General features: G+C 54.3%; 1 protein-coding gene across 2 annotated transcripts in view; it reads left to right on the top strand.

The window, feature by feature from the left end:
• The window catches only part of RASGRF1 (Ras protein specific guanine nucleotide releasing factor 1), a 104,506-nt gene that overhangs the window by 64,862 nt on the left and 14,063 nt on the right, over window positions 1-25,581 (top strand). The window contains exons 14-23 of one of the 2 annotated variants that reach the window (XM_079914530.1): window positions 3,160-3,408; window positions 5,904-6,277; window positions 8,627-8,815; window positions 10,460-10,630; window positions 11,196-11,302; window positions 11,723-11,835; window positions 14,591-14,651; window positions 19,207-19,310; window positions 20,790-20,874; window positions 23,995-24,192. In XM_079914530.1, the coding sequence (XP_079770656.1) occupies window positions 3,160-3,408; window positions 5,904-6,277; window positions 8,627-8,815; window positions 10,460-10,630; window positions 11,196-11,302; window positions 11,723-11,835; window positions 14,591-14,651; window positions 19,207-19,310; window positions 20,790-20,874; window positions 23,995-24,192 (1,651 nt within the window). The remainder of the gene's footprint in view (window positions 1-3,159; window positions 3,409-5,903; window positions 6,278-8,626; window positions 8,816-10,459; window positions 10,631-11,195; window positions 11,303-11,722; window positions 11,836-14,590; window positions 14,652-19,206; window positions 19,311-20,789; window positions 20,875-23,994; window positions 24,193-25,581) is intronic. The other variant, XM_079914529.1, reaches the window with a different exon arrangement.

Raw genomic sequence — 25,581 nt, 5'->3', positions numbered from 1 at the left:
GGCAGTTACTCCCAGTCTGGCAGAACTGGTGTCCAGGATAAAAGCTGTTTTTATCACTGCTTTATTGTGCCGTCCCATTTTACAGATAGGGCAACTAAAGTCCAGAATATGTTTACGTAACATTGGAGTTGCCAGAGGCACCATCACCAGCAATGATTGTGAGGCTTGCGACAGAGAAGAAGGGGGCAAGGGAGGTTGATAGAAAAGGGAGGGCATGGGACTTCCCTGGTGGTCCAGTGGTTAAGACTCCCCACTCCCAATGCAAGGGGGCTCGGGTTCGATCCCCGGTCGGAAAACTAAGATCCCGCATGCTGCATGGTACTGAAAAAAGCAACAAAAACAATAAATAAATAAATAAAATAAAAATAAATCTTTTAAAAAATTCCATTAACCCTTGGGAAAAAAAGGAAAGGGAGGGCTTTTCTCACTTTCTCTACCCCCCTCCAGTGGCAGAAGGAGCCCAAAAAGAAGGTGCTAGAAGCAAACCCTTGCCAGAGGGGTCCAATAATCACCACTGAGGATGTCAGGTCTAGGCTGGACGCTTCGGGATCCATGGTGTGTGAGGAGTTGCACTGTCCTTCTAGAAGGTGCAGTCCCGTGGTGGGGAACTGGCTTGAGTTAAGGGAGTCCTTTCACCCAAGGGCCGAGGGCAGCTGTCCAGGGATGGTGCCACTGCGTCCCTCCCATCTGCAAGTACTTTCTCCTGCCCACTGTCTTTCAGTTTTGCTTCTCTGCAACTTTTCTTCTTCCTTTAGAGGTTTGTAGTCAGCTGGCTGGATCCCTGTCTGTCTATTCCATGCCGCTTACATTCTCTCTCCTCACTTGAACCTCTCCACCTTCTCTGCATTCTGGGAAAATTTCTCAAGTTGGCTTCTTGTGTCACTCATTTGATTTTCTGAGTCTCTCATCTGCTGTTACTTGCATTCATGTCCTCTGATTCAACACTCTTGTCTTTCGTTTCCAAGAAATCTTTCCGGTCTCAGATGATTTCCTCTTCCTGGTTGTTTCTTGTGGTTCGGTCAATGCAATATATATTCTCCTGAATCTTGGTGAAAAATAAAACAGGTGTTTTCTAAAATGTTCTGTGTCTTGCAGCAAAGCTACCTTAGAAGGAATCATTCCTGTTTCTTCAGGATTGTCTCTTTTCAAACTGAAAGAAGAGAGACCTGTGGATGTTCAGACCCAGCTCAGCCCTCAGGTCCTCAGCCCACGATGGTCTGGTTGACCACCAGACGCCTGTCCTCACGTGTTGGCAGCCTGAGAGGAATGGGACTTGCTGCCACCAGATCCAATTTGGAAGGTCCCAGAAAAGGACTTGGATTGCTCTGGCTTGGGTTATACCCTCACCCGATGCAAAAATCACTTTGGCCAGAGATGAAGGACTTTGATAGATCTAATCCAGGATGACTGCTCAGCCCTGAGGGTTTCCCTTTTAGTCCAGCTGATGTGACGCAGGCTATGTTAATTGACCTAATACTTTAAGAAGCAGCCGAGGTGAGGTCAAGGAGGAGATGACCTCCCTCTACAAAGACTGAGAAGGTTGAATAAACTGCTAAGGATTCTGCCCTGCCTTGGCACAGGGGCCGGAGGTGTAGCTCTTCATAACTAAGGGACGAGAGATGTCAGCAGATTGCTGGCAGCAGGAGCCACTAGTAACAAAAATGTGTAAGACTTTTAGACTTAGAAAAAAAATTAGACCTTTGGGGATTGAATTAAGCTATTCATCATATCTGCTGACACTTGCTCATGTAGTTTTTAATTTTGGATTGTGAGCTTATTTTCAGTGGGGGGTTTATCTTTGAATGTCTTGTAGAGCCTGGTTGACAGATGCTCTTCCTGAAAGGTCTTGCATTTTTTCCACCAGTTGCCCCAGGAGCATTACATCCTGTGACTACACTACTACTCTTTGGGCTTCCCAGACCACAAAGATAGTAGGTATTTGTCTTCCAAAACCACTGGAAGGGCAAATAATACACTTTCAAGGGAGCTTGACACTCTCCCCATGCTTCCCCCCTCACAGCCTGGGCTAAAACAGAAAACTTGCAATCTTCCTTTCCTGGTGGGTAGATTTTTCTAGGCCCCCTTTCACTGAGCCTATAACCCTTCAAGGGTCCCAGCTTTCCATGGGGGTCTCACTCCAACTCCCTCCACCCGCAGGCCCAGGCCTGGTCTACTTCTCTGTTGAAACCAAGGCACTTGGTTTCCAAGAGCAACAGATGCCCTAAAGGCAGCGAAAGCATCAACCGGTTTCCAAATTTCTCTTCATTTTTGGCCCCTGGAAATGTCCTGTATATTTTTTGCCCCTCGTTGTTTTTTTTCTATTGAGATATAATTCATATAACATAAAAGTCACCATTTGAAAGTGTACAATTCAGTGGATTTTACTCTATTCACTGTGTTGTGCAACCATCACCACTGTCTAATTCCAGAATATTTCCATCACCCCAAAAAGAAACCCATGCATATTAGCAGTCACTTCCAGTTCCCCCCTATTTCTACCCCCTGGCACCCACCACTCTACTTTCTGTGTCTATAGATTTGGCTCTTCCGGATATATCATATAAATGAAATCCTACAATGTGTGGACTTTTGTGACTAGGTTCTTTCACCTAGCATGTTCTCAGGAGTCATCCATGTTGTAGCATATATCAGTATTTCATCCCTTTTTATGGCTGAATAGTATTCCATTGTATGGGTAGATCACATTCTGTTTATCCTTTCATCAGTTCATAGACATTTGGGTTGTTTCCACTTCGGGGCAATTATGAATAACGCTGCTCTGAATATGTGTCCATGCTTTTGTGTGAACGGACTTTCTTCATAGCTTGTGAACGTGACAGCACATTATTTTTAAGTTTGTTATATTTCATCCAGCATTTCTAAGAGTTTTATAATGTCAGGTCTTCAGGTATTACTGGGAAAAAGAAGTTGCAGCCCATTTTTCCTCAACGTCAGTCTTCCAGAGCTTTCCTTGTTCCCGTCACAAGCCACTCCGTCCTTCATCCGTCCCTCCATCCTTGGCTGTTGGTGCGCTGGGGAGACAGTGATGGGTGTGCCGTGGTCCAGCCCTCGGGGAGCTCGCAGCCCGGTCGGGGAGACAGCCACGGACTCAGACACCTTCAGACCCAAGTGCCTTCTCGGTCCCTCCTCCCTCCTCAGGTCCGACGCCTCCTTATATTGTGATGACGTGGACATTCGCTTCAGCAAAACCATGAACTCCTGCAAAGTGCTGCAGATCCGCTATGCCAGCGTGGAGCGGCTGTTGGAGAGGCTGACGGACCTGCGCTTCCTGAGCATCGACTTCCTCAACACCTTCCTGCACTCCTATCGCGTCTTCACCACCGCCGTCGTGGTCCTGGACAAGCTCATCACCATCTACAGGAAACCCATCAGTGCCATCCCCGCCAGGTGGGCAGGCCTCCTCCTCCCGGGCCGACCCGCACAGCTTCTGGGCCCAGGAGGGAGACCAAGCTCGGCAGCGGGCTGGAACCTGAGCTGGGGGGATGAGGCCCCCCACGCCCTGGGAACCAAGCCCGCCCTTTGCAAAGAGGTCGGGGAGGGCTGACCTGCCTGACGCTGCTTCTCGAACCCAGCTTTCTCCATCTCCCACCCCGGGCTCCTGGGGTGGGGTAGAGTTTGGGGGGGGGGTCGTCTCCTCCACAGGACAGGGTTTCCCCACCTTCCCCATTTAAGAAAGGAAAAAAAGAGGGGGGCGGAGTCAAGGGAAGAAGGGAGGGAGAGAAAGAGACAGAGAATCTTATCCCCTCTCTGCTGCGACCACGTCCTGCTCTGAAGAAGAGAGTCACTTTTTGCAGACTTGGGGTGGTTTTCCACCTGTGGAGGGCTGGCCACCTGAGCCTTGGCTTCAAGACCATCTTTTCCATCTGTGTTGTCACAGCTCAGCCCTGTGGGGGGCCAACTGGGACCAGAAAGGTCAAGAGGCTTGCCCCAGGGCTCCTGGAAGTCTGTGGCAAAGTGGGGACTTGAACCCAGGGCCCTGGTCTCGTTGAGCCCACACGGCCACCCCTGTCTGAGTCTGGGTGACAGGCAGGGCGGAGGTGCCCCCCTTGCATTCCTTTCCCACCTGTCCTCCTCACATCCCAGCTTTAACCAGCCTTCAGCTGCCCACCCCCAGCCCGGCCAAGCTTTGAGGGGCCAGGTGGGGTCACTGTGAACCCAGGGTCCCTTCCAGGTTAGAATTCTAAGGGCAGGCACATCCCACACGGCAGGGTCAGGCGCTAGACTGGCCGAGACCCGGGGCCAGCCCAAAGAGCCAGCCTCAGAACGTCAACATTTACCAGTCCAACTGCTGGGGACCCAGCTTAGTGAACAAAGACCTTTACCCCCATCTCGCTAGATGATTACCCAGCCAAGGGTAGTACCAGCGAGGCACCACGGGGGCAGGTCAAACCCAGCAAGACCCTACCCGCAGCCCAGTTTGAGATGGGTGAGGAAGGTAGCTTTCAATTCTCACCCAGCAGAGGGGAAAGTGAGGCACAGAGGAATGAAGGACCTGTCTGAGGCTACCCAGCAGTTGGTCAAGTTCAGGGACCCTGATCAACCTCACCGCTCCAGGAGGGGCCTGCCAGGAAAGGAGGAAGGCCAACTGGTGCTTTCCTTTTCTGCCTGGATGCCGCTAAGTCCTCCCCCACCCCCCACCCACCCACCCCCGCGGGTGAGACTGGGGCTGGGGCCTCGTCTCTACAACACCAACTCCCAGGGCCGCCTGGGGGCCGGGCAACCATCCCCCCGCCCCGCCCTGCCCCACGCTTCTGCTGCCCGCGCAGGCCAGCTGCCCAGAGTACACCTCCGTCCCCTCCCCCAGCCCCTCCGTGTCCCCCTCCCCCCCAGTGCTGCAGTTCACCTGCTAAACCTGAGCAGCCGTCTTCCCAGGGCTCTGAGAGAGCAGGAAGAACTGCCCCATCCGGGATGGAGTCACGCCTGAAAAGCAATCGAGGTCATTCCTGAGGGATCCAGCAGGTCACCCGCCCCGCCCCCCCCCCCCCCCCCCCGCCGGAACCTGGGAACCCCCTGGGATTCCACCCAGCAGGCAGAGCCTGTAGTGGGAAGAGGCAGGTTCAGCCGTACCGCCTTGACCAAACCCCTTCACCTCTCTGAGCCTGTTTCCTGTCTGTGAAATGGGAACACCAGCACCTTCCCCCTGGGGCAACCGTGAGGATTAAGAGATGAGGTCTGTCCCATGCTGAATGCATTCCATGCACACGAGCTGCTGTTTGTGTTATCATGTATGCATCTCCTGTTCCCAACCCGGCCCTGAGCTGTGGGCCCTGCCTGCAGGCGGTAGGAGCGTGGCCAGGGCTGCTGGGAGCCTCCCGCCCCCCAAGTTTACACCTGAGGCTGACCAAGCGCCCAGGTGGGCTGGAAAGGACACTGGGTTTAGCGTCAGGAGGCATCAAATGAGTCATTTCCCATCTCTGAGTCTCAGCTTCATCCATAAACTCTCTGGACCTGGGTGAGGAGGACGTCAGAGGTGCTGGTGACACCGAGCCCGTGCGGGGGACAGAGAGAGGTTTCTCAGAAGCCTGCAGGTCAGGAAGACCCGCAGCGTCACGGGTCAGCTGCTGCTGCTGGCCAGAGGGATGCAAAGAGGGAGCATCAGGCAGGCCTACGCGCCACCACAGTCCCTGCCCCCCTCCCGGAACAGGACACTTGGGCCTATAGACACCTGGCCACAGACCATTGAACCACCCGGCCCCTTTGGCGTGGCCTCCTCTCAAACCTGCCCACTCAGAGGACCAGCCCGGCGGTCAGGGAGCATGAGGATGAGGGAGCCGTTGCTGCCCCGCTGAGCCCCCCAGGAGACGGGGGACCCCCAGGCCTGGGCCGGCAGCCAGGCCTACACTGACCGTTTGTTTTCATCCCTTCCCTGGCCCTCCCCCCAGGTCATTGGAGCTCTTGTTCGCCAGTGGCCAGAACAACAAGCTCCTGTACGGCGACCCCCCCAAGTCGCCACGCGCCACCCGCAAGTTCTCCTCACCCCCACCCCTGTCCATCACCAAGACATCATCCCCGAGCCGCCGGCGGAAGCTCTCCCTAAACATCCCCATCATCACGGGCGGCAAGGCCCTGGACCTGGCCGCCCTCAGCTGCAACTCCAACGGCTACACCAGCATGTACTCGGCCATGTCGCCCTTCAGCAAGGCCACGCTGGACACCAGCAAGCTGTACGTGTCCAGCAGCTTCGCCAGCAAGATTCCAGATGAGGGCGATATGAGCGCTGAGAAGCCCGAGGAATCCTCAGCTCCCAGCAAACAGAGTGAGTGGATGCGAGGGCCAAGCCGCCCCTTGCTCACGGGCCCACTGAGCCGGCCCAGCCCCACCGGGAGGCTGGGGGGTCCTGGCCAGATGGTGGTGGCAGTGCAGAGCCTGGGTGGGGGAGGGACAGGCAGAGATGCCCAGGAAGTGGGATGAGTGTCCCTCCCGCTGCCCTGATGACAGCTTCCTCTTGCATCCTTGTATCTGTCCGTCTCTGCAGCGGACGTGTCCTGGGCCAGGCCCCAGTCAGGGCCTAGGAGAGAAGAGGGCATCAGATGGGGCTCCTGCAGGCCGGGGTTCACAGTGTGGCTGAGGAACGGGACCAGACACGGAAACATGGGCGCCTGATGCATGTGGTGTTAGAGGGGCGCTTGAGGGACCCCGAGCACGGAGTGGGGACGCCGTCGGGAGAGCCTGAGAAGGCTTCCTGGAGGACCTATTAGATCTAGATTTGTCACCAGGAGGAAGGGAGAACATTCTAGACAAAGGGAATGGAGTGGGCAAGACTGAGAAGCAAGGAAAAGCGTTGTGTGTTCAGGCAACACCGTGAAACTCAGCACACCTGGAACACCGGGTGTGGGGCAGTGGCCGGAGGTGGTGCCGGGCAGGCTCGGCCCTCCCTGCTCTCAGAAGCCCAACCATTCTAGAATGGCATTTGTTGGGAGGATTGTCTGACTGTGTCTTAGGCTGGGTCAGCCCACATCCTGGGTGACACCAGCCTTGTCTTGGTTAGCACACATGTGCATACGTACATACACACAGGCGTGTACACACACGAACACACACCCCTGGGCTGGATGGAAGCCCCAGCCTTCGAGGAGGAGGCCTTTGAAAAACATTTTAAGATGGTCGGAAGTTCTGTCCTCTGAGTTGAGAAGAGGGAAGTCAGCAGGACGACCAGCAGACGGCAAAGCCGGGGAGGGGTCAAGCCCCCAGGAGCTTCCGGTACCAAGTGACATTTACTGTGGCGCATACAGTAAATAGGGGACAGGCGCAGCCGAAAGTCAGTAACCAGTGTAACAGCCGAGCAGAGAGCCCCAGATGCCGTCCCGCAGGAGCGGAGGACGGAGTCCCTGGCAGGGCAACGTCAAGGGGCCAGAACTCCATCTGCCACAGCCTGCAGTGAGTCCAGGCCTGATGCGTGACAAGATGTGATGCGAGACGGTCCTGAGAAGTCATCTCATCTCATCTCACACTTTTTTCTTTTTTTAAAAAAAATTTATTTATTTTATTTATTGATTTTTTGGCTGTACTGAGTCTTCGTTGCTGCACTTGGGCTTTCTCCAGTTGCGGCGAGCAGGGGCTACTCTTCGTTGCGGTGCACGGGCTTCTCATTGTCATGGCTTCTCTTGTTGCGGAGCACAGGCTCTAGGCGTGCGGGCTTCAGTGGTTGTGGCACGCGGGCTCAGTAGTTGTGGCTCGTGGGCTCTAGGGCACAGGCTCAGTAGTTGTGGCTTGCGGGCTCTAGAGCGCAGACTCAGTAGTTGTGCACAGGCTTAGTTGCTCCGCGGCATGTAGGATCTTCCCGGACCAGGGATTGAACCCGTGTCCCTTGCATTGGCAGGTGGATTTTTAACCACTGTGCCACCAGGGAAGCCCCTCGTACCGGGCTTCTTGACCAGTGATCCAGGTGACCCTGAACCTGTCTAACTGTGCACCAGAGTGCATGTGTGTGTGTGTGTGTGTGTGTGTGTGTGTGTGTGTGTGTGTGCACGCACACATATGGACATTCTTTTCTAAAGAGGAGACCTATAGCTTTCTTTGGCTTCTCACAAAGGTCAGGTGTAACTCCACTTACTTTCTAGTTGGGGAAACTGAGGACCAGAGAGGTGAAGAGTTTTCGACCAAGATCTCACCACGCCAGAGCTGGACTTTTGATATAATTCATCTGCTTTCCCCGAAGTGTATAAACCATGAGTCGCCCAAGATTCAGGGGGACTGTCCAAACCAGGACACTTTTGATAGTGACCGGGTGCATGGGACAAGAGGTATAAAGCAGGATTTTATATCCTAGACGGTCACCCTAACTAAGATGCTTCACACGCACACCAAAAAAGCGGGGAGTGGGGTAGTACCTTGCTACTCAAAGTGTGGTCCGTGGACCGGCCTTGCGGGCATCACCCCGCCCGGGCCCCACCCCAGACCTCTGAACCAGAATCTGTATTCTAACAAGATCCCCAGGTGTGCCCATTAAGGTTTGAGGAGCCCTGGCAGAGCAAAAGCCACCTTGGAGATTGACAGGTCCATCAGCAAGTAAAAGGTCTGATGGGGCCCCGTGGCAAATGAAGATGTTAAACTGTCCTCAACAGATATATGCCAAACCTACTCCGTTTGCTTCATTAAATTCTAGACCGGCATGTAAGAGTCATGGACGATTTGAGAAACATCAAATTGTTTCCTTCTTTTCTCCCAGGCTCAGAAGTCTCCATGAGGGAAGAGTCAGATAACGATCAAAACCAGAGTGACGAAGGTGACACTGAGACATCACCAACCAAATCGCCAACAACACCAAAATCGGTCAAAAGCAAAAATTCCTCAGGTACAATCCACCGACCCGAAACCACAGGTCAATTCCAGAGGACATGTACCATCCAGGCGGGGAGAAGGTGGCGGGTCAGGCTGAGGAAAGGCCAGTGGGGGTCACGCCTTCTGTTTTATGAGTGACTCCTAAGTGCAGGAACCCAGCTGCACTTCACGACCCCGGGGGGCTGCAACACCGGCTGGTAAATCCTGCTTTTCAACTCAGCAGAATCACTCCCCTGACCTCAGACGAGACTACCTAACCCACCCAACGCAGATGGGCAGGAAGGCCCAGCATTTGGCCTCATTCATGGAAAGATCCAGGTTCAGAAGGTGTTTCCTGAGCTGCTGCTACATGTCAGGCTCTGGGCCAGACTCTTTAATAACATCCGACACCTTGCAGCGGGGCCGGGACATTCCTGTTTTTTCATCTAAGGGGAAAGTCTCCGAGAGGTTGTGGTGATGCCCACCCAAGTCTCAGACTCATGACCCTGGAGGGTTCTCGGGTAGCCGCTGGGTCTCTGGTTCCCGTTAAGCACTTCCCCACATACAGGGGGGCTCTGAGGTACCCAAAGGTGAGGCATAAGCTTATGGAAGCCCCTGGTCCCACATACAAGGTGCAGCCTGAACCCCGAACTCCCCCAACCCCCCAGGCCCTCTGAGGAGACCCAGTAAGTCACAGGGTCACCCACCTGCAGAGAGAAACTGCCCAGACACACTGCAGGCCTACCACAGCCCCTCAGGTACATGGAAGCAGATCTCACAGACAGCCAGATTCCAGAAATCAGCTTTGAGTTTTAAAGTCAGTCATTTGCGCCTCACTGCATAAGTGCTGTTACTTTCTCCTAAGGATGGATTGCTCTCCAGAGACTTACAAGCTGAAGCTTAAGGTTTCTGGAGTGAGATTCTGCTACTATTACTGCTAAAAAAATAATGATTATTATTAATTGCATTGATATTCCATGGCATATATATTGGGTCGGCCAAAAGATTCATTTGGGTTTTTCCATAAGATACAGCTTTTCACACAATACTAAGTACTTTCATCTGTGTTAACTCCTTTCATCTTTACATCCATCTTTTGAAGCAGGTGTTAATATCCCTATTATCCAGAGATTATTTTGACTCAGAGAGGTTAGGTAATTTACCCAAGGCCACACAGCTAGTACAGGGGGCGAAGACTCAGAGTGCGGTGCTCTTTCCACCCCACCGTGCCAGGGAGACCGTCAGTATGAGTTATCCATGTCAGACACTGGACAGGTTATGTGTTCATTCCAAATAGACTGAAAGGGAAGAAAACTCACAATGCTGTCCTCAAGCAGGGCTGTGCCCAGCTGGGCCTAAGAGGTAAAGGGTTTGGAGCTGCAGAGGGATGGAAGGGGTGGACGGTTGGTGGGACCTTCTCAACTCAGCAGGAGAAACAGAGGGGGGCAGGGGCTTTCCCTACTCTGAGGCAGCCCTGGGGTGACATGGCATGGCATGAGCGTGTCCCTTCCCGGGGACCCCAGCAGGGGAACAGACCCCGCTGCCACCACCTGACAAGCCGTGGGTGCGGTGAGCACAGCCAGCCCGTCTTGGGCCCCTTCTAGCCTCAGGACCCCTGGTTTCCTGAGCCGAGGGCTGGACCAGGAAGAACTGACGAGTGGTTCCGTGCTCTCCACAGAGTTCCCACTCTTCTCTTATAATAATGGAGTTGTCATGACCTCCTGTCGCGAGCTGGACAGTAACCGCAGCGCCCTGTCCGCAGCCTCCGCCTTTGCCATAGCAACTGCAGGCGCCAACGAGGGCGCCCCAAACAAGGAGAAGTACCGGAGGATGTCCCTGGCTAGCGCAGGTACGGGGGATCGCTCACGGCTGGTGACGACAGCCGTGGCCCCAGGGGCTTGTCCCCCTTCGAATGTGGAGCGACTGCTGCCCCAGGCTTGTTGTGTGCCGAGCCTCCTGTCTGGAGGCCCCTTCCTCCCCACCCACCCACTCTGCTACTCCAAACCTCTGCTCGGAGTCAAGCCCACTGCCCACGGGAAGCTCGGACGTCCCCACCACCTCCCACTGCCACGACATTGGTCCTGCAGAGAAGGGGTCCCGGAGGGCTCTGATCCAGTGTGGCCTTGTCTGGGGAGGCTGCCAGACGCCTCCAGCAGCCCCTGAAAGGTGCCAAGGTCCGGGAGAGGCGGGTGTGTACGGACTGTGTCCACAGAGAAGTCGTGACATCCAGTCTCACCGGTCAGAACCTGGGATGGTTGTCGCATATTTTCATATCCCCTGCCCATAGCCCACCCGCCAGCAGCCATGCGGGGCAGCCCGACTTCCCCAGATCTGGGGTCTGAGTCTGGACTAGAGGCCAGTGCTGTTTCTTATCCTCGCGTCCCCACTCTTGCCTCTGCCACATGTGCCGCCAGGCTTTCCCCCCGACCAGAGGAACGGAGACAAGGAGTTTGTGATCCGCAGAGCGGCCACCAATCGCGTCCTGAATGTGCTCCGCCACTGGGTCTCCAAGCACTCTCAGGTGGGTGGGACTAACCCCAGGGCGGGCTGCTGGGAACCCGAGGCCACTGACCCCAGGAGCCAGCCACCCTGATGTTCTCGGGAGGGCCTGCTCAGATCCCCTACAGGGGGACCTAGGACATTCCAGGGGACGAGGGGCCTCTGCTCTCCACCTCTGTCTACAGCAGGGATACCTCCCAGAGCCTGGCCCAGGGGTGTAGCGGTCAAGATCAAGGGATGGTCCTTGATCTTGCCCAGTGCCTTCTACCTCTGGGTCTGGAGGTTCCACTGACGCCCGGCCAGGCAGCTAGGGAAGAGGGGGGTGAGGCGGCAGCCTGCCGTGGGCAGGAGCCGAACCCTCAGCCTCCTCCTGTGGCCGGGCCGGGACCACCCCAGGGCAGCTGGAACAGTAGCCACAGCCGCCCTCCCTTCTTCCCCCCAGGACTTTGAGACCAACGACGAGCTCAAATGCAAGGTGATCAGCTTCCTGGAGGAGGTCATGCACGACCCGGAGCTCCTGACCCAGGAGCGGAAGGCTGCAGCCAACATCATCAGGTAAGGGCTGAGGTTGGCCTGCTGGGATGGGGCCCAGCGCTCGGCCTCCGGACGGCTGGCCAGAGGCAGGGAGGCGAGGAGGGACGGTCCCAGGCCGAAGGACTGCCTCAGGCAGGTGTGCTGGGAGGATCTCGGGGCAGCCAGGCTCTCGAGTGGGCTATCCATGTGCAGTTCTCCCCTCTGCCTGCCCCCGTCAGGCCTTGAGCCCCTTGAGGCAAGAAGGGTGTCTGCTTCTCCATCCACACCCACTGCGAACACCTGTCTAGCCCATTGCCGTCCTGCGTGGTAGCCACTAGCGACATATAGGTGTGAAATCTCAATTAATTAAAATTAAATAAAATTTAACATTCAGTTCTGGGACTTTCTGGCGGTCCAGTGGTTAGGACTCCAAACTTTCACTGCAGGGGACTTGGGTTCCAACCCTTGTCAGGGAAGATCCCACATGCCACCCAGACCAAAAAAAAAAAAAAAAAAAGAATATCATTAAAAAAAAATAAATTAATAAAATTCAGCTCCTTGGTCACACGAGCCACAGGTGGCTGGAACCTCCGTACTGGGCAGCATAAAGAACATTCCCATCGTTGAGGAGGGTTCTGTTGAACAGCACCGGCAAGCCCCTGTTTCTAGGTGCTCAGGGAATGTCTGTTGAATTGAGTTAAATTGTCCCCAAACCTGTCCTTTTTCCTCCTGCCCCAGACTGCCTCTCCTGACGGAGGTCAGAGGTCAGGTGGCCCCACGTCCAAGCCCTGCTGGCTCAGACAGTGACTCGCTGTGTGACCTTGGGCAAGCCCCTTCTCTGAACCTCGTTTTTCTCCTCTGTAAAATGGGCGAACAGGGCTTCCCTGGTGGCACAGTAGTTGAGAGTCCGCCTGCCGATGCAGGGGACACGGGTTCGTGCCCCGGTCCGGGAAGATCCCACATGCCGTGGAGCGGCTGGGCCCGTGAGCCATGGCCACTGAGCCTGCGCGTCCGGAGCCTGTGCTCCACAACGGGAGAGGCCACAACAGTGAGAGGCCCACGTACTGCAAAAAAATAAAATAAAATGGGCGAACAACACCCACTTCCAGGGCTGTGGTGAGGCTGTGGTGAGATCATACGGATGCCTCTGCAGGTCTTTCAGGGGTGTCGGGTGCAGGCCCCAGTCCACCCTCCGCTCCCATCCTGCTGACTCAGGCTGCCCTCCGGCCCTGCCCAGGTGCACGGGCTCGCGGTCAGGCCTCACCTCCTCACCTCTTGCCTGGCTCCGGCTGCCCCTCTCTGTCCCGCGGTCACGGTCTCTGACCCAGACTTGCAGCCACTTTCCTGCCGACAACCCAGTCTGCAGTCTTCCTCCAGCCCGACCATCCGCTTTGCTTTCCCAAGGCCCGTGCTGCAGGCCCCGTCGTTCCTGCAGGCTCAGCGTCCTAGAATCTCTTCCACACCTCCCTGCCTTCAGTACCTGCCCCCTAGACACACACGCACACACACATGTATGCATACGCGCACACACACATGCACAGAGTCAGCCACCAGGTCCCCCAGGCACCTCTTCCTGGTTCCCGGGAGGCTTGCAGGGCTGTGCCAGGACCCTGAGCCTATCGGCCAAAGTCCCCCTCGGTCAGGGAGCTTGTGTGGGATGCTGCCGGGGTGCAGGGGAACGAGCCGGCTGTGCTGTTGGGCAGCCCTGGTGTGGACGGTGGACCCACCGAGCCCCAGCTGCGGGTCTGCAGGTGAGATTCCGCTGAGCCACTGCTTCCTCGGAGGGAGAGCGCCAGTGACTCAACCAGGCCCCGCAGCCTCCTGAGCGTCCCCCCAGCCCCAGCTTGGCTCTCAGGCCCATCCCTGGGATTCACGATTGCTGTCGGAACGAGGGCGCAGCACTTTGGCCTGACTCCGAGGGTCCACCCTCATTCCCCACCACTGCTTGGGACCCGCTCGACTGTACTCAGCAGCCCATCAGTGGCGTCCCACCTCCGGGCCTTTGGCCCCCACACTGCTGTCTCCCACCATCCTCCGTCTCTCCCGTTTGGACGGCTTCCCAGCCCCTCCTGGCCTCTCTGATCCTCCAGTCCTGAAGCTCCTTCCCCTCCTTTCCCCCATCATCCCACAGGCACGCAGGAGCACGGACCACATGCCCAGCCCCGTGCCGGGTACCAGAGCTACAGGGACAAATCAGACATCACTCTGCCCTCAGGGGCTCCTGGCGGGTCTAGAGGTGGTGGTGGCGAGGGGGGGGGGACAGGCACATACACAGCCGTTTCAACATGGGGAGCCTGAGGCTGAGATCACAGGAAGCCCCGGGGCTGAGGGAGCCCTAGGTGGGGACCTTGCCCAGCCAGGGAGCTGAATCCTGAAGACAGCCCATCAAGAAGTCAGTGACGGGCTTCCCTGGTGGCGCAGTGGTTGGGAGTCCGCCTGCCGATGCGGGGGACGTGGGTTTGTGCCCCCGTCCGGGAGGATACTGCATGCCGCGGAGCGGCTGGGCCTGTGAGCCATGGCCGCTGAGCCTGCGCGTCCAGAGCCTGTGCTCCGTAACGGGAGGGGCCACAACAGTGAGAGGCCACAACAGTGAGAGGCCCGCGTACAGCAAAAAAAAAAAAGAAGTCAGTGACAAGAAAGGGGAAAGGGGGCTCCTGGCGCACGAAATGGCAGAGCACAGACAGAGAGATGGGGGGGCCGAGACCGTGGGGCCTTGCGCGATAGGGTGGGGGTGGTGCTGCCCCAAAGGCTGGGGGGGCTGAGCACATGGGGCTCATTGTGCTTTCTCGTCCCATAGGACTCTGACCCAGGATGACCCGGGGGACAGCCAGATCACGCTGGAGGAGCTCACACAGACGGTGAGCCAGGCCTGCCCCCTTGCTCGCTGGCCAAGTCTGTCCTTCCCTGGCCTCCTGGCTCCCAGGATCCCCACCCAACGACCCCTTGTTGGAGTTCAGTCACCCCCTGTATTGGTTTCCTAGAGCTGCCCTAACAAATACCCCAGACTGGTGACTTAAAATAACAGAATTTTATTCTCTCATAGTTCTGGAGGCCCGAAGTCTGAAATTAAGGTGTCGCTGGGGCCGTGCTCCATCCAAAGGTTCTAGGGAAGGACCCTTCTGGGCCTCTTCCGGCATCTGGTAGCCCTGGGCATTGCTTGGCTTGTGGCAGTGAATCTCCCATCTCTGTCTCCATCATCACATGACCATCTTCTCCCTGGGTGTCCCTGCATCCTCTTCCCTCCGTGTACGTCTGTCCCTGTGTCCAAACTTCCCCGTCTTATAAAGACACCAGTCATACTGGATTAGGCCCACTCTTAATGACCTCATCTTACCTGAGCACATCTATAAAGACCTTATTTCCAAATAAGGTCACAGTCACAGGTACCAGGGTTTAGGACTTCAGCATATCTTTTTTTGGGTGGTGGGGAATTCAACCCATAACACCACCACCTCCATTTTCTTCCTCCTCTGTCTCCCATCCCTCCCCTGACCCCTCAACTCTCTCTGGTCGCATTGTCCCTGGAAGGAGGAGGGTAGGAAGTCAAGCCTTCAGTGTATGAGCTGCCCCTCTGCGCTGGAGCTGTGCTAGTGCTTTAAACACGCTTATCAATAGTGCTGCAAGTTTATATCATTATCCCCACCTTCCGGAGGAGGCAGCTGAGGCAGGGGTAGGGGGAGCGACCCAGCCCAGGTTATGCTAAGTGACGGAGCTGGTGTTCGCACTCAGAACTCACTGCACACGCCACACTGCCTCACCTGGAGGGGACAGGATGCAGTTGGCCACCTGCGTAGAAATGAGGGGACTCCGGGCAGAGTTCACGGTAGCATTCCATGCGGTGGAAGGGGACGATGGTCTGTGGGCTTCCAGGGCCTGGCTGGGCCCACTTTTATTTCCAGGTTGATGACGTGCCACCACGAGCCACCCCAGAGCCCCAGGCCCCTGCCATCCACCACTGCCGCCAAGGAAGCTCAAAGCCAACTCCGACCTCCCCGGAGGTGGAGCCCGTGTGGGCCCCTCGGCCCCCGCTGGCTCGCTCTTCAAGCTGGACGAGTGACGTCCATTCTGTCCCAAGTAGCCAGTGTGAGGACTTGGGCCTCTGGGTTCTGAGCCCGCTGCTCCCCTCTTGTCCCTGCTCCTGACTCCTGGAGCTCGTTCTCCCTGCTCGGGGTCGGGTGAGGCCATCCATGGAACACTGGCACCCTGCCTGCCCCTGGCCCCTGAGAGCAGCACTGCAGGACTGGCACCCCAGGAAGCCACATGTGCCCCCCGCAGGGAAGCTCAGGGGAGCAGCTACACTCTGCTCTTGTTTCCCAGTAGGGGCCCGACTGGAATGTTTACCCCTCAAGAGCCTGAGGGCCTCTTGTTCCTTCACGAAGAGCTGAGGCTCTTCCAGAACAAAGCACTGCCCGCCGAACAGCCCCCGGCCCTGACCTGGTTCGCAGAGGCCAGAGGGCCTGCAAGGGGCACGTCCAGTGTGGAGGAGGCCCCACGGCCTCACCAGAGAGCAGAGGGCTTCCTGCTGTGACGGCTTTCCAAGCCTCTGCTGCCAGGCTCAGCCCTCACCTGGCCACGCCAGGAGGAAGCAGGGGGAGCCGCCCCTCCTCCTTGCCCAGCGCTCCTCCTCTGTGCCTCTCCACAGCGCTCAGTGCCCCCGGCCACTGGGCCACCCCACCCTGGCTCGCAGGCCACTCCCCAGGCCCAGCCTGGCCCTTGGTCCTGACAGTTCAGCCATCCTGGGCCTTCAGGAGCGGGCTGAGCTCCCCGCCTGCCGCCCCTGCTTCAGAGGCTGGGGGCTCCTCCCCATGAGCCTCCTGACCCTGCAACACGGTGTCCCAGGAGGCACCTGCTGCTCTCGTCCCCACGTCCCCGCTACCTTCCTGAGAACTTGTCCTCCCCTGTTGGCATCGTGTCCCTCACACCCGGGCTCCTGCATCTGGGCTTCTGCACAGAGCATTCCTGGCCCAGGGTGACTGCGCCAGAGGATGCATGGACCCTCACCACACACACACACATGCACACACACCACACACACACACCACACACACCACACACCACCACACACCACCACACACACACACCACACACCACCACACACCACCACACACACACACCACACACACACACCACACACACCACACACACACACCACACACACACCACACCCACACATGCCACACACACACACCACACACACACACCACACACACACCACACACACACACACCACACACACATACCACACACACACACCACACACACCACACACACTACACTACACGCACACACACACCACACACACTACACTACACGCACACACACACCACACACCACACACACACACCACACACGCGCACACACATGCACACACACACCACCACACACACCACACACACCACACACCACCACACACACTACACACACACACACCACACACACACCACACATACACCACACACCACACACACCACACACACACCACACCACACACACACCACACACACACTACACACACACACCACACACACTACACACACACACCACACACACTACACTACACGCGCACACACACCACACACACTACACTACACGCACACACACACCACACACACTACACTACACGCACACACACACCACACACACACACCACACACACGCACACACATGCACACACACACCACCACACACACCACACACACCACACACCACCACACACACTACACACACACACACCACACACACACCACACATACACCACACACACACACCATGCACACACACACCACACACACACCACACACACTACACACACACCACACCACACACACACCACACACACACACACCACACACGCACACACACACCACCACACACACACCACACACACCACACACCACACACACACCACACACACACACCACACACACGCATACACACACCACACACACACACCACACACACACATACACGCACACCACACACACACACACACCACACACACACATACACGCACAACACACACACACACACCACACACACACATACACACACACCACCACACACACACACCACACACCACCACACACACACACACCACACACACATACCACGCAGAGGCTGGAGTAGGAGCCCTTTCCTCGGCTTTCCCACACTCTGTCCTTGCTCTGGTCCTGTGACTGGAGCTCCTGAAGCCAGGGACGTGTTTTCTGGTCTTTCTGTCTCTGGTGTCTCGCGGGGACCTGGCAGGGCAGTCCTGGATGACTGTTTGCCGAGAAGTGGGAGGGAGAGACTCCGTCCAGGAGGGGGGGCTTGTTCCCTTGATTCGGGGTCGCCCCACTTTCCTTGTGATCAGTGCAGCTTCCAGGGGCTCCGCTGGCTGGCCGGGCGCTCTGGGCAGGGTAGCTGGCCCCTCTCCTCCCTCGCAGCCCTGTTGGCCCCAAGGGGGAGAACAGGGGCGTGCTTGGTCCTGACTCTCTTCCCAAGACTGCACAGTTGTCCCCTCCCCCTATTTTCTCTAGCTCCCTCCAGCCTCTCCCAGATCCAGCAGACTTTCCAGAGGCCTTTGTGCCCTGGGCCTCCTCTTGTCTAATCGCTGCCGTGGGGACACCGGCCCCCTCGCCAGTGCTTGCTGAGGATTTCCCCTGATTGGGGGGCTCAGGTAGTGGTCACCTTTAAAGGTGGTGTCCATGGTGGCCCTGGGGGCGGGGGCCTGGTACCCAGGGCTAAGGCAGACAGTTGTCTTCTGGGCGCAGGACGGGGGCACTGTCCCAGGAGGCACTCACACCGGTGAGTTCTTCTCTGCTAATGAAGGTTAAAAGGAAATTTTATGGGGAATTCCCTGGCGGTCCAGTGGTTAGGGCTACACGCTCTCACTGCCGAGGGCCCAGGTTCAATCCCACTTGGGGAACTAAGATCCCACAAATCCTACAAGCTTCACACCATGCAGCATAGCCAAAAAAAAAAAAAAAAAAAGAAATTTTACGGAGCCAGTTGTGGACCCAGACAGGACCTGAAGGGAGAGACGGATCACAGCCTGGAGTCGGACGGCCTGGGTTCGGGTCTCAGTCGGCCTGTTTCCGGCTGATTGCCGTGGGCTAGTTATTAGTCTCTGGGTGCCTCTGTCGTCTCGTCCATGCTCTGGGGGCAAGTGATGACCAAACGAGTGACCCTGAAGCACAGCACAGGCCTGCGCGTGCACGTATACACACACACACACGGGGCACCACAGACAGTGACTCCCAGCCCCCCCCATCCCGTCCTCATCTCCCCTCGGCAGGTCTGCCGGCGGGGGGCCTCCCCAGTCACGCCCCGCCCACCCACTCACCAGAATCGAGGTGGAGATGCCCTCCAAGAAGTGGCCAAAAAGCCAGAAGGTGTCCCTCATGGGCCTAACTGGGACCTTGCTCCTCTCAGGCTGAAGGCGTGAAGGCCGAGCCCTTTGAAAACCACTCAGCCCTGGAGATCGCGGAGCAGCTGACCCTGTTGGACCACCTGGTCTTCAAGAAGATCCCTTATGAGTGAGTGGGTGCAGGTTCAGACACCCCACCCTTCCTCCTCGGGCACCGTCTTTGGCTGAATCCCCATCCCTGAAGCATGCGCAGTAGATTTCCAGAGCTGCACGGATTGATCCTCCACAGCTTGCAACAAAAATGCATGTGCCGGCAGGGATGAGAGAGGATCCCATCCCCTTTCCTGTCCCCAAGTTCCGTCCTTACCTACCAGTACACGCGCGTGCCCGCGCGCACGCGCACACACACACACACTTTTCCAGAAGCATCTCTAATTCGGTGCTCCTTTCCTGGAGGTCTAGAAAAGGAGTGTGTGTTCACGTATGTGCACACATGTACATGTGAGCAAATGTGCACACACGCATGAGTGTGTGTCGGTGTGTATGCATGTGCAGGAGCAGACTCTGGGGGGACTCTCTGGACTTTGAAGCAGCCCCAAGGCCCGGTTGTTACCTGCTCTGGCCTGTAGTCAATCACCCCCAGCTGTTCGTTGTAACTATACCACCTACATAATTTTGTACCACCCTTTATTCGCCTAACGGTACACCAAAATGGTATCTGTAAAGACACCGTTTTTAATAAGTGCACAGTATTCCCCAGCCGTGCACTAAGCCGTGGGCTTGTTCCCAGTTTTCACTTTTATGTTTAAAGCTGGGGTAAACCTCCTTGTAACTAAATATGTCTCTGAATTTCTGACAATTGTCCTAGAATAGTTTCCTGAAATTGGAATCACCGCTTCTGAGGTTATGAATCATTGTAGGACTTTTGATCTCTGCTTTCCAGAAAGGTAGCCCCACCTGGCACACACAGAGGCCCCCACCGACTGGGGCACTACCTCACCTAGACAGAGAGTGTCGACAGTTTAGAAACCTGCCGCATCTCCTGCATGTAGAGACAGCAGTTATTTCTGACAGTAGTTATTGCTCCCTCCTGCCCATGCAACTGTCCAGGTCACTCTCACAGTCACTATCAAATAAGGAGCTTCTCCTGGAGGCCTGGATGGTCTATGGTCCCATGAGGTCACCATTACCAGAGCACGCTGCTGGCTTGGCTTGCAAGCTCCTTTGTACTTCCATCTGGCCCTTTTTTGTGGGCTTCTGTCCTCCCTGTTCTACAGACCAGCTTCTGCAAGGTGACTTTAAAACGGGAGCTCTCCCATTCAGAAACAAGATCCAAAACAAGATCTGATGTGCCCATCGCACCATATCTCATTTCAGCCTCACAATAACCCTGTAAGAAAAGTATTGTCACTATTCCCGTTTCACAGATGAGGACACTGAGGCCCTGAGATATCAAGGGCTTACCCAAAGCCACACAGCTGGTACGAGGCAGAGCTAGACCTGACCCCAGGGTCCCTTCCTCTCGAGGGCTCTGCAGAAAGTTACTCCCCAGAAATGACAACTTCAAAAAGCAGAGAACTCAAAGCAAAGAAATCAGCAAGGCAAACCTAACCTCATCCACCCTGGGTTTCTCCCTTTCTTCCTACAGGGAGTTCTTCGGACAAGGATGGATGAAACTGGAAAAGAATGAAAGGACCCCTTATATCATGAAAACCACTAAGCATTTCAATGATGTGAGTATGGGGGTAGGGGAGCGGGTGCAGTGCCTTTCTCTGCAGGTTTCTCTTCGGTGAGACCCTCTGAATGGGCTGTACACCTGGCTAGAACCAGACCACCTGGGTCCTCTCCAGCTCTGTGATTCATGGGCATGATAATTTCATTTAAAGCTCACGCCCATCCTAAAAGATGGGGGCTGTTATCACAGTTTAGATACAAAGAAACCGAGCCTCTGCAGGGCAGACACCTGAGGTCTCCTGACCAGTGTCTGGTAGCTCGTGGCCTTCCTCTGCGCTACAGCCCCAGCCAGAAGGAAGAAATCTCTCCCGGCAACTTCCCCGCATTTGCCCAAGCTCCAACCCCTGCAGCCGCAGGGACCCGTCTACCCCCAGCCTTGTGACAGCCTTGAGGGCATTTGCACTCAGCATCTTCATTCCTCTGTTGATGAATTTAACCATCAACACAAAAGCTTTTGACGGCCGGAAGTGGAGGCATATGAGTCCACTTGTCCTGACCGCCTGGTCAAGGCCGCATCATGTCACGCACAGCCGGGGGTGGACCTTCATCCTGGGAAGGTCCTCGGCAGCCTGGAGGAAACAAGGAGGACCCAGGTATTGCAGCTCAGGGGAGGAGCCCGACAGGGAACACAGCCGTAGAATGGAGAGCAGGATGTATAGCAGGAGAGAGGAAGCGATGGATGTGGGCGAGGCCCCAGGAAACACACACAAGGCCTGAGTCGGACGACGCCTGACCCAAAAGTCCAACCACAGCACCAGGCAGCAAAAACAGTCCCTCTCCGGGGACTTCCCTGGTGGTCCAGTGGTTAGGACTCCACACTTCCAATGCAGGGGACGTGGGTTCCATCCCCGGTCGGGGAGCTAAGATCCCACATGCTGCACCGCGCGGCCAAAAATAAAAAGTCCCTCCCTCTCCCCCCCACCCCCTCCCCCAGTGTGTGCCCAGGAATCACGTAAGTAAAAGGTGAGAATATGAAGTGAGCATTTATTGAATGTTGACCATGTGCCAAGCACTACGCCAAGGGTTTCATAAGCATCATCTCATTTAATCCTGTTATTCTCATTTTTGTTTAATTCTCTGTTATGGATGAAGAAACCGAGGCTCAAGGAAGTTAAAGTTCACCCCCAGTCATCAGCAGGAGAGCCTGCTTTGAACCCCCACAACCCACCTCCAGAGGGCTACCCTCATCGCTACCTTCTATTTGGCCATCTCTGTTAAAATCCACCTTCCTTTGTTTTCAGGTACACAGCATGTGTACCTCTTTGAAAGTGATATTCACAGCCTGAAACTCTGTTTCTTAATCTCTCCCTGACACAGGGTTTGGTTTGCTTTTGTTTTTGCTGTTTCCCAGTCCTGTTGTCTTTAATTCTTTATCTTATTGATTGGTACCGGTAGGATCTCCAGTATCAGTGCTAGAACTAGGGTAAGTTGAACGAGGTGCTCAGGGGGCAAAATTTAAGGGACTGTTCACCCTTGAGTGCATGCACTTGCATCCTGGGTGCCTCCAGACCTGGCCCTTTATGACAGTGTTCAACAGAAATGGTGATAGTGAATCTTGTTCTTGGTTTTAAAGAGAATGCTTCTAATATTTCCCTGCTTAGGATAATGTTTGTTTCTTTATCAAGTTAAAGAAATTCTTTTTCTTATTCCTTGTTTGCTCATAGTGGTTTTTACTATAAATGAATACTGCATTTTATCAAAAATTTTTCTGCATCTATTGAGATGGTCGTATGATTTTTCTCCTTTAAATCTGTTGATGTGATGAATGACAGTTACAGAGTTTTCTCTAATATTCAACCATCCTTGTGTTCCATGGACAAATCTAAAATACTCATGTTATGTTAAACAAATGGATGTGTAATTTTTCCTTCTTGTATTTTCTGTATCTGGATTTGGTATCAAGATTGTACTGGCTTCATAGAATAAGTTGACAGGTATTCCTTTTTTCTCTCTTCTCTGGAAGATTTGACTACTCTATTCCTTTAAAAAAGTTATATAACATATGTAAAACTGTTTTGAATTCAGTGTTTTCTTTATGGAAAAAAAAATACTACTTCAATTTAATTAAGGTTTATAATATGTGTGCTATTTTGTACTACCATTCCTCCCGGATTCTCTTCAGTAATTTTCCCTTCTTAAATAGTTTTATAATTCATTCTTCTTTATATGCATCCCTTAGAAATTTTTCTAAAGAAGAATATTTCTGGGTGGTAAAGCCCTACAATTTATATTCATCAGTAACTGTCCTTTAATCACCTTTATTTTTTTTAATAACAAGTCATGTTTTTTGTACTTTTTATTTTTAAATAATTATTGATTCATAGGAAATTGCAAAGAAATGTACAGGGAGGTCCAGTATTTCCTGCTGCCCCAGTTCCTTGTGGTTGTAGCTCCCTGATGTTTTGGCCCCAGCTTCCTACCCCCTGGCTGCTCCAGGTCCAGTCCACATTTAGTTTGTTTGTGTGTATGTGATGGTTTGCTGTGCAGGGGTAGAGTAGTCCTTGGATATGTGAGACCAGGGATGCCCCAAAGTGTGTGTCCTATCCAAGCTTTAGTTGTATGGTGGGAATTTCCCTCAGAGCTTGGCTCTTCTTAACTCTCTGTTCTTCTGGATAAACTTCAGAATTACTTTGTCAAGTTTTCAAGATAACTCCCATTGCGTGTTTTATTGGATTGCATTAAACTTGTACATTAGTTTTGAAAAAAGACATATTTACCTTTCCATTTTGGAATCTAATCTTTTCCTTCATTAATCAATTCTTTTATTACCTTTGGTAATAAAAGGTATTTTTATTTATTTTTCATGTAGCATCCTACATAGTTCTCATTACAGGTCCCAGGTAATTTCCAGATTCCCACTGGTATTTTGAAGATGGTATCTTTTTTCATTGTATTTTCTAATTGGTATTGCTAATATATAAAAAAAAAATTATTTTTGTCTATTGAGTCTTTAACCAGCTACCCTAATGAGCTCCGTTGGTTGTTCTGGCAGTTTTCCAATTCATTCTTCCAGGAATTTTCAAACAGACAATCATTTAATCTGCAAATAATGGTGATTTATCATCTTTACAATACTTACTCCTTTTACTTTTTTCTTATCTTATTGCATGGGCTTAAAGATCAGTAACTTGATTGCTTCAGAAATCATCCGCAATGAGGACATCAATGCGAGGGTGAGCGCCATCGAGAAGTGGGTGGCCGTGGCTGACATATGCCGATGCTTACACAACTACAATGCTGTTCTGGAGATCACCTCATCCATGAACCGGAGCGCAATCTTCCGGCTGAAAAAGACATGGCTCAAAGTCTCTAAGCAGGTGCGGGCAGGAAGCCAGCTTGGCCTGATGATCTGGGCTGGGGCTGGGGCGGAGAGACCAGAGGGCCACCATCCATAGGTGGATGAAGGACAGGGTGAGGGCCAGTACTCCCAGGTAAAACAGAGAACCTCTTCTCCTATTTCACCTGGGACCAGATGTCAGGGCAACGGATGTGGCACTAGGACCTTGTGGGACTTTAATTCCCACTTGAATAATCAATATGCCAAAGTGGGATATAGGACAGTGATTATTGGCCCCAACGCTCTTTTCCTTGAGTTGGGACAAAAGAGTGGTGACTTCTTGGGGATCTCAGTCCAGATCTGCAGGTTACCGAGATGGTGGCCAGATGATCCTGCAAGTCCTTTCCTCGGATGTTGATTTCACCAGCCCTTCTGGCCCCCAGAGGGTTAACTTGTCCCTGTTACCCATTAGATAGTGTGTGATCTTAAATATGGGCTTGATCTTTATTCACTCAGAACCTGATTCTGAAAAACCATAAGGTGGAATCTTCCTCAGGAATAAAGCTCCTTGCCCTGGGGTCACGAGGAGGCAGATCTCCTGAAAGGAGAGCACAACGGGACACTTAGGCCACCTCCTTTCTGGGTACACTGGATGTCCCAGCCTGCATGTTGGCAGAAAGCTGGACAGTGACCACCAAGGGACAGGGTAAACCTCCAAAGGCACCAGTAACTTGGTTATAGTGTCTCTGGTCCTACAGCCAGGTGGGCTGTGTGGGGCCCAGGGTCTCCAAGGGGCCTGTCCCATCTGGACCGTTCTGGACTTACCCCCCTCATAGTTCTGTTTCTCCCCTGCCCCTCACTACTCTCCTCGTGCCAATGGCAGGGCATGATTCTACTCCCCAGGCAGGCAGCAGGTCCATAAGTCCCTCTTACTTAGATAAGCAGCCAATCTCAGGACAGCCCTGGGACATCTCTGCTGCCCTTCCTCTGCCAGCCAATCACTGCAGCTCCAGATTCCAGCAGGACTGCAAAGTACCCCTTCCATCCAATGAGGCTGGGCCTCTTGCTTAGCACACAGAGATGCCAGGGTCAGGACGAAAACCAGAAGATGTCTCTCTTATGAGTGGGCTTCTAGAAAGAACAGAGGCTGGAAGTGCGGGAGCTCAGGTGAGCAGGCACATCTGGCCACACGTGGCACACAGTGTCATAAACTCCTGAAGTCGGGTTGAGCAAGGCTGCCACAGAACCTCTAAGTCATCTAGGCTGGTCGGCCTGTCGAGGTTCAGACGTGGCTATGGGCAGAGTCTGAGGGACCCATTTCAGGTCAGCATCTTTCTTCTCCTGCCCTATTCCATCAGAATGATGTCATCTTTTCTAGAAGCCCACAGACCAGGCTCCATTTTCCTACCCCATTTCTGGGGGTGTGGGA

This window comes from Stenella coeruleoalba (assembly GCF_951394435.1).
Source record: "Stenella coeruleoalba genome assembly, chromosome: 2".
NCBI classification, from domain to species: Eukaryota; Metazoa; Chordata; class Mammalia; order Artiodactyla; family Delphinidae; genus Stenella; species Stenella coeruleoalba.
The sequence above is the reverse complement of the archived record's forward strand: the minus strand, read 5'-3'. Positions and strand labels throughout refer to the sequence as shown.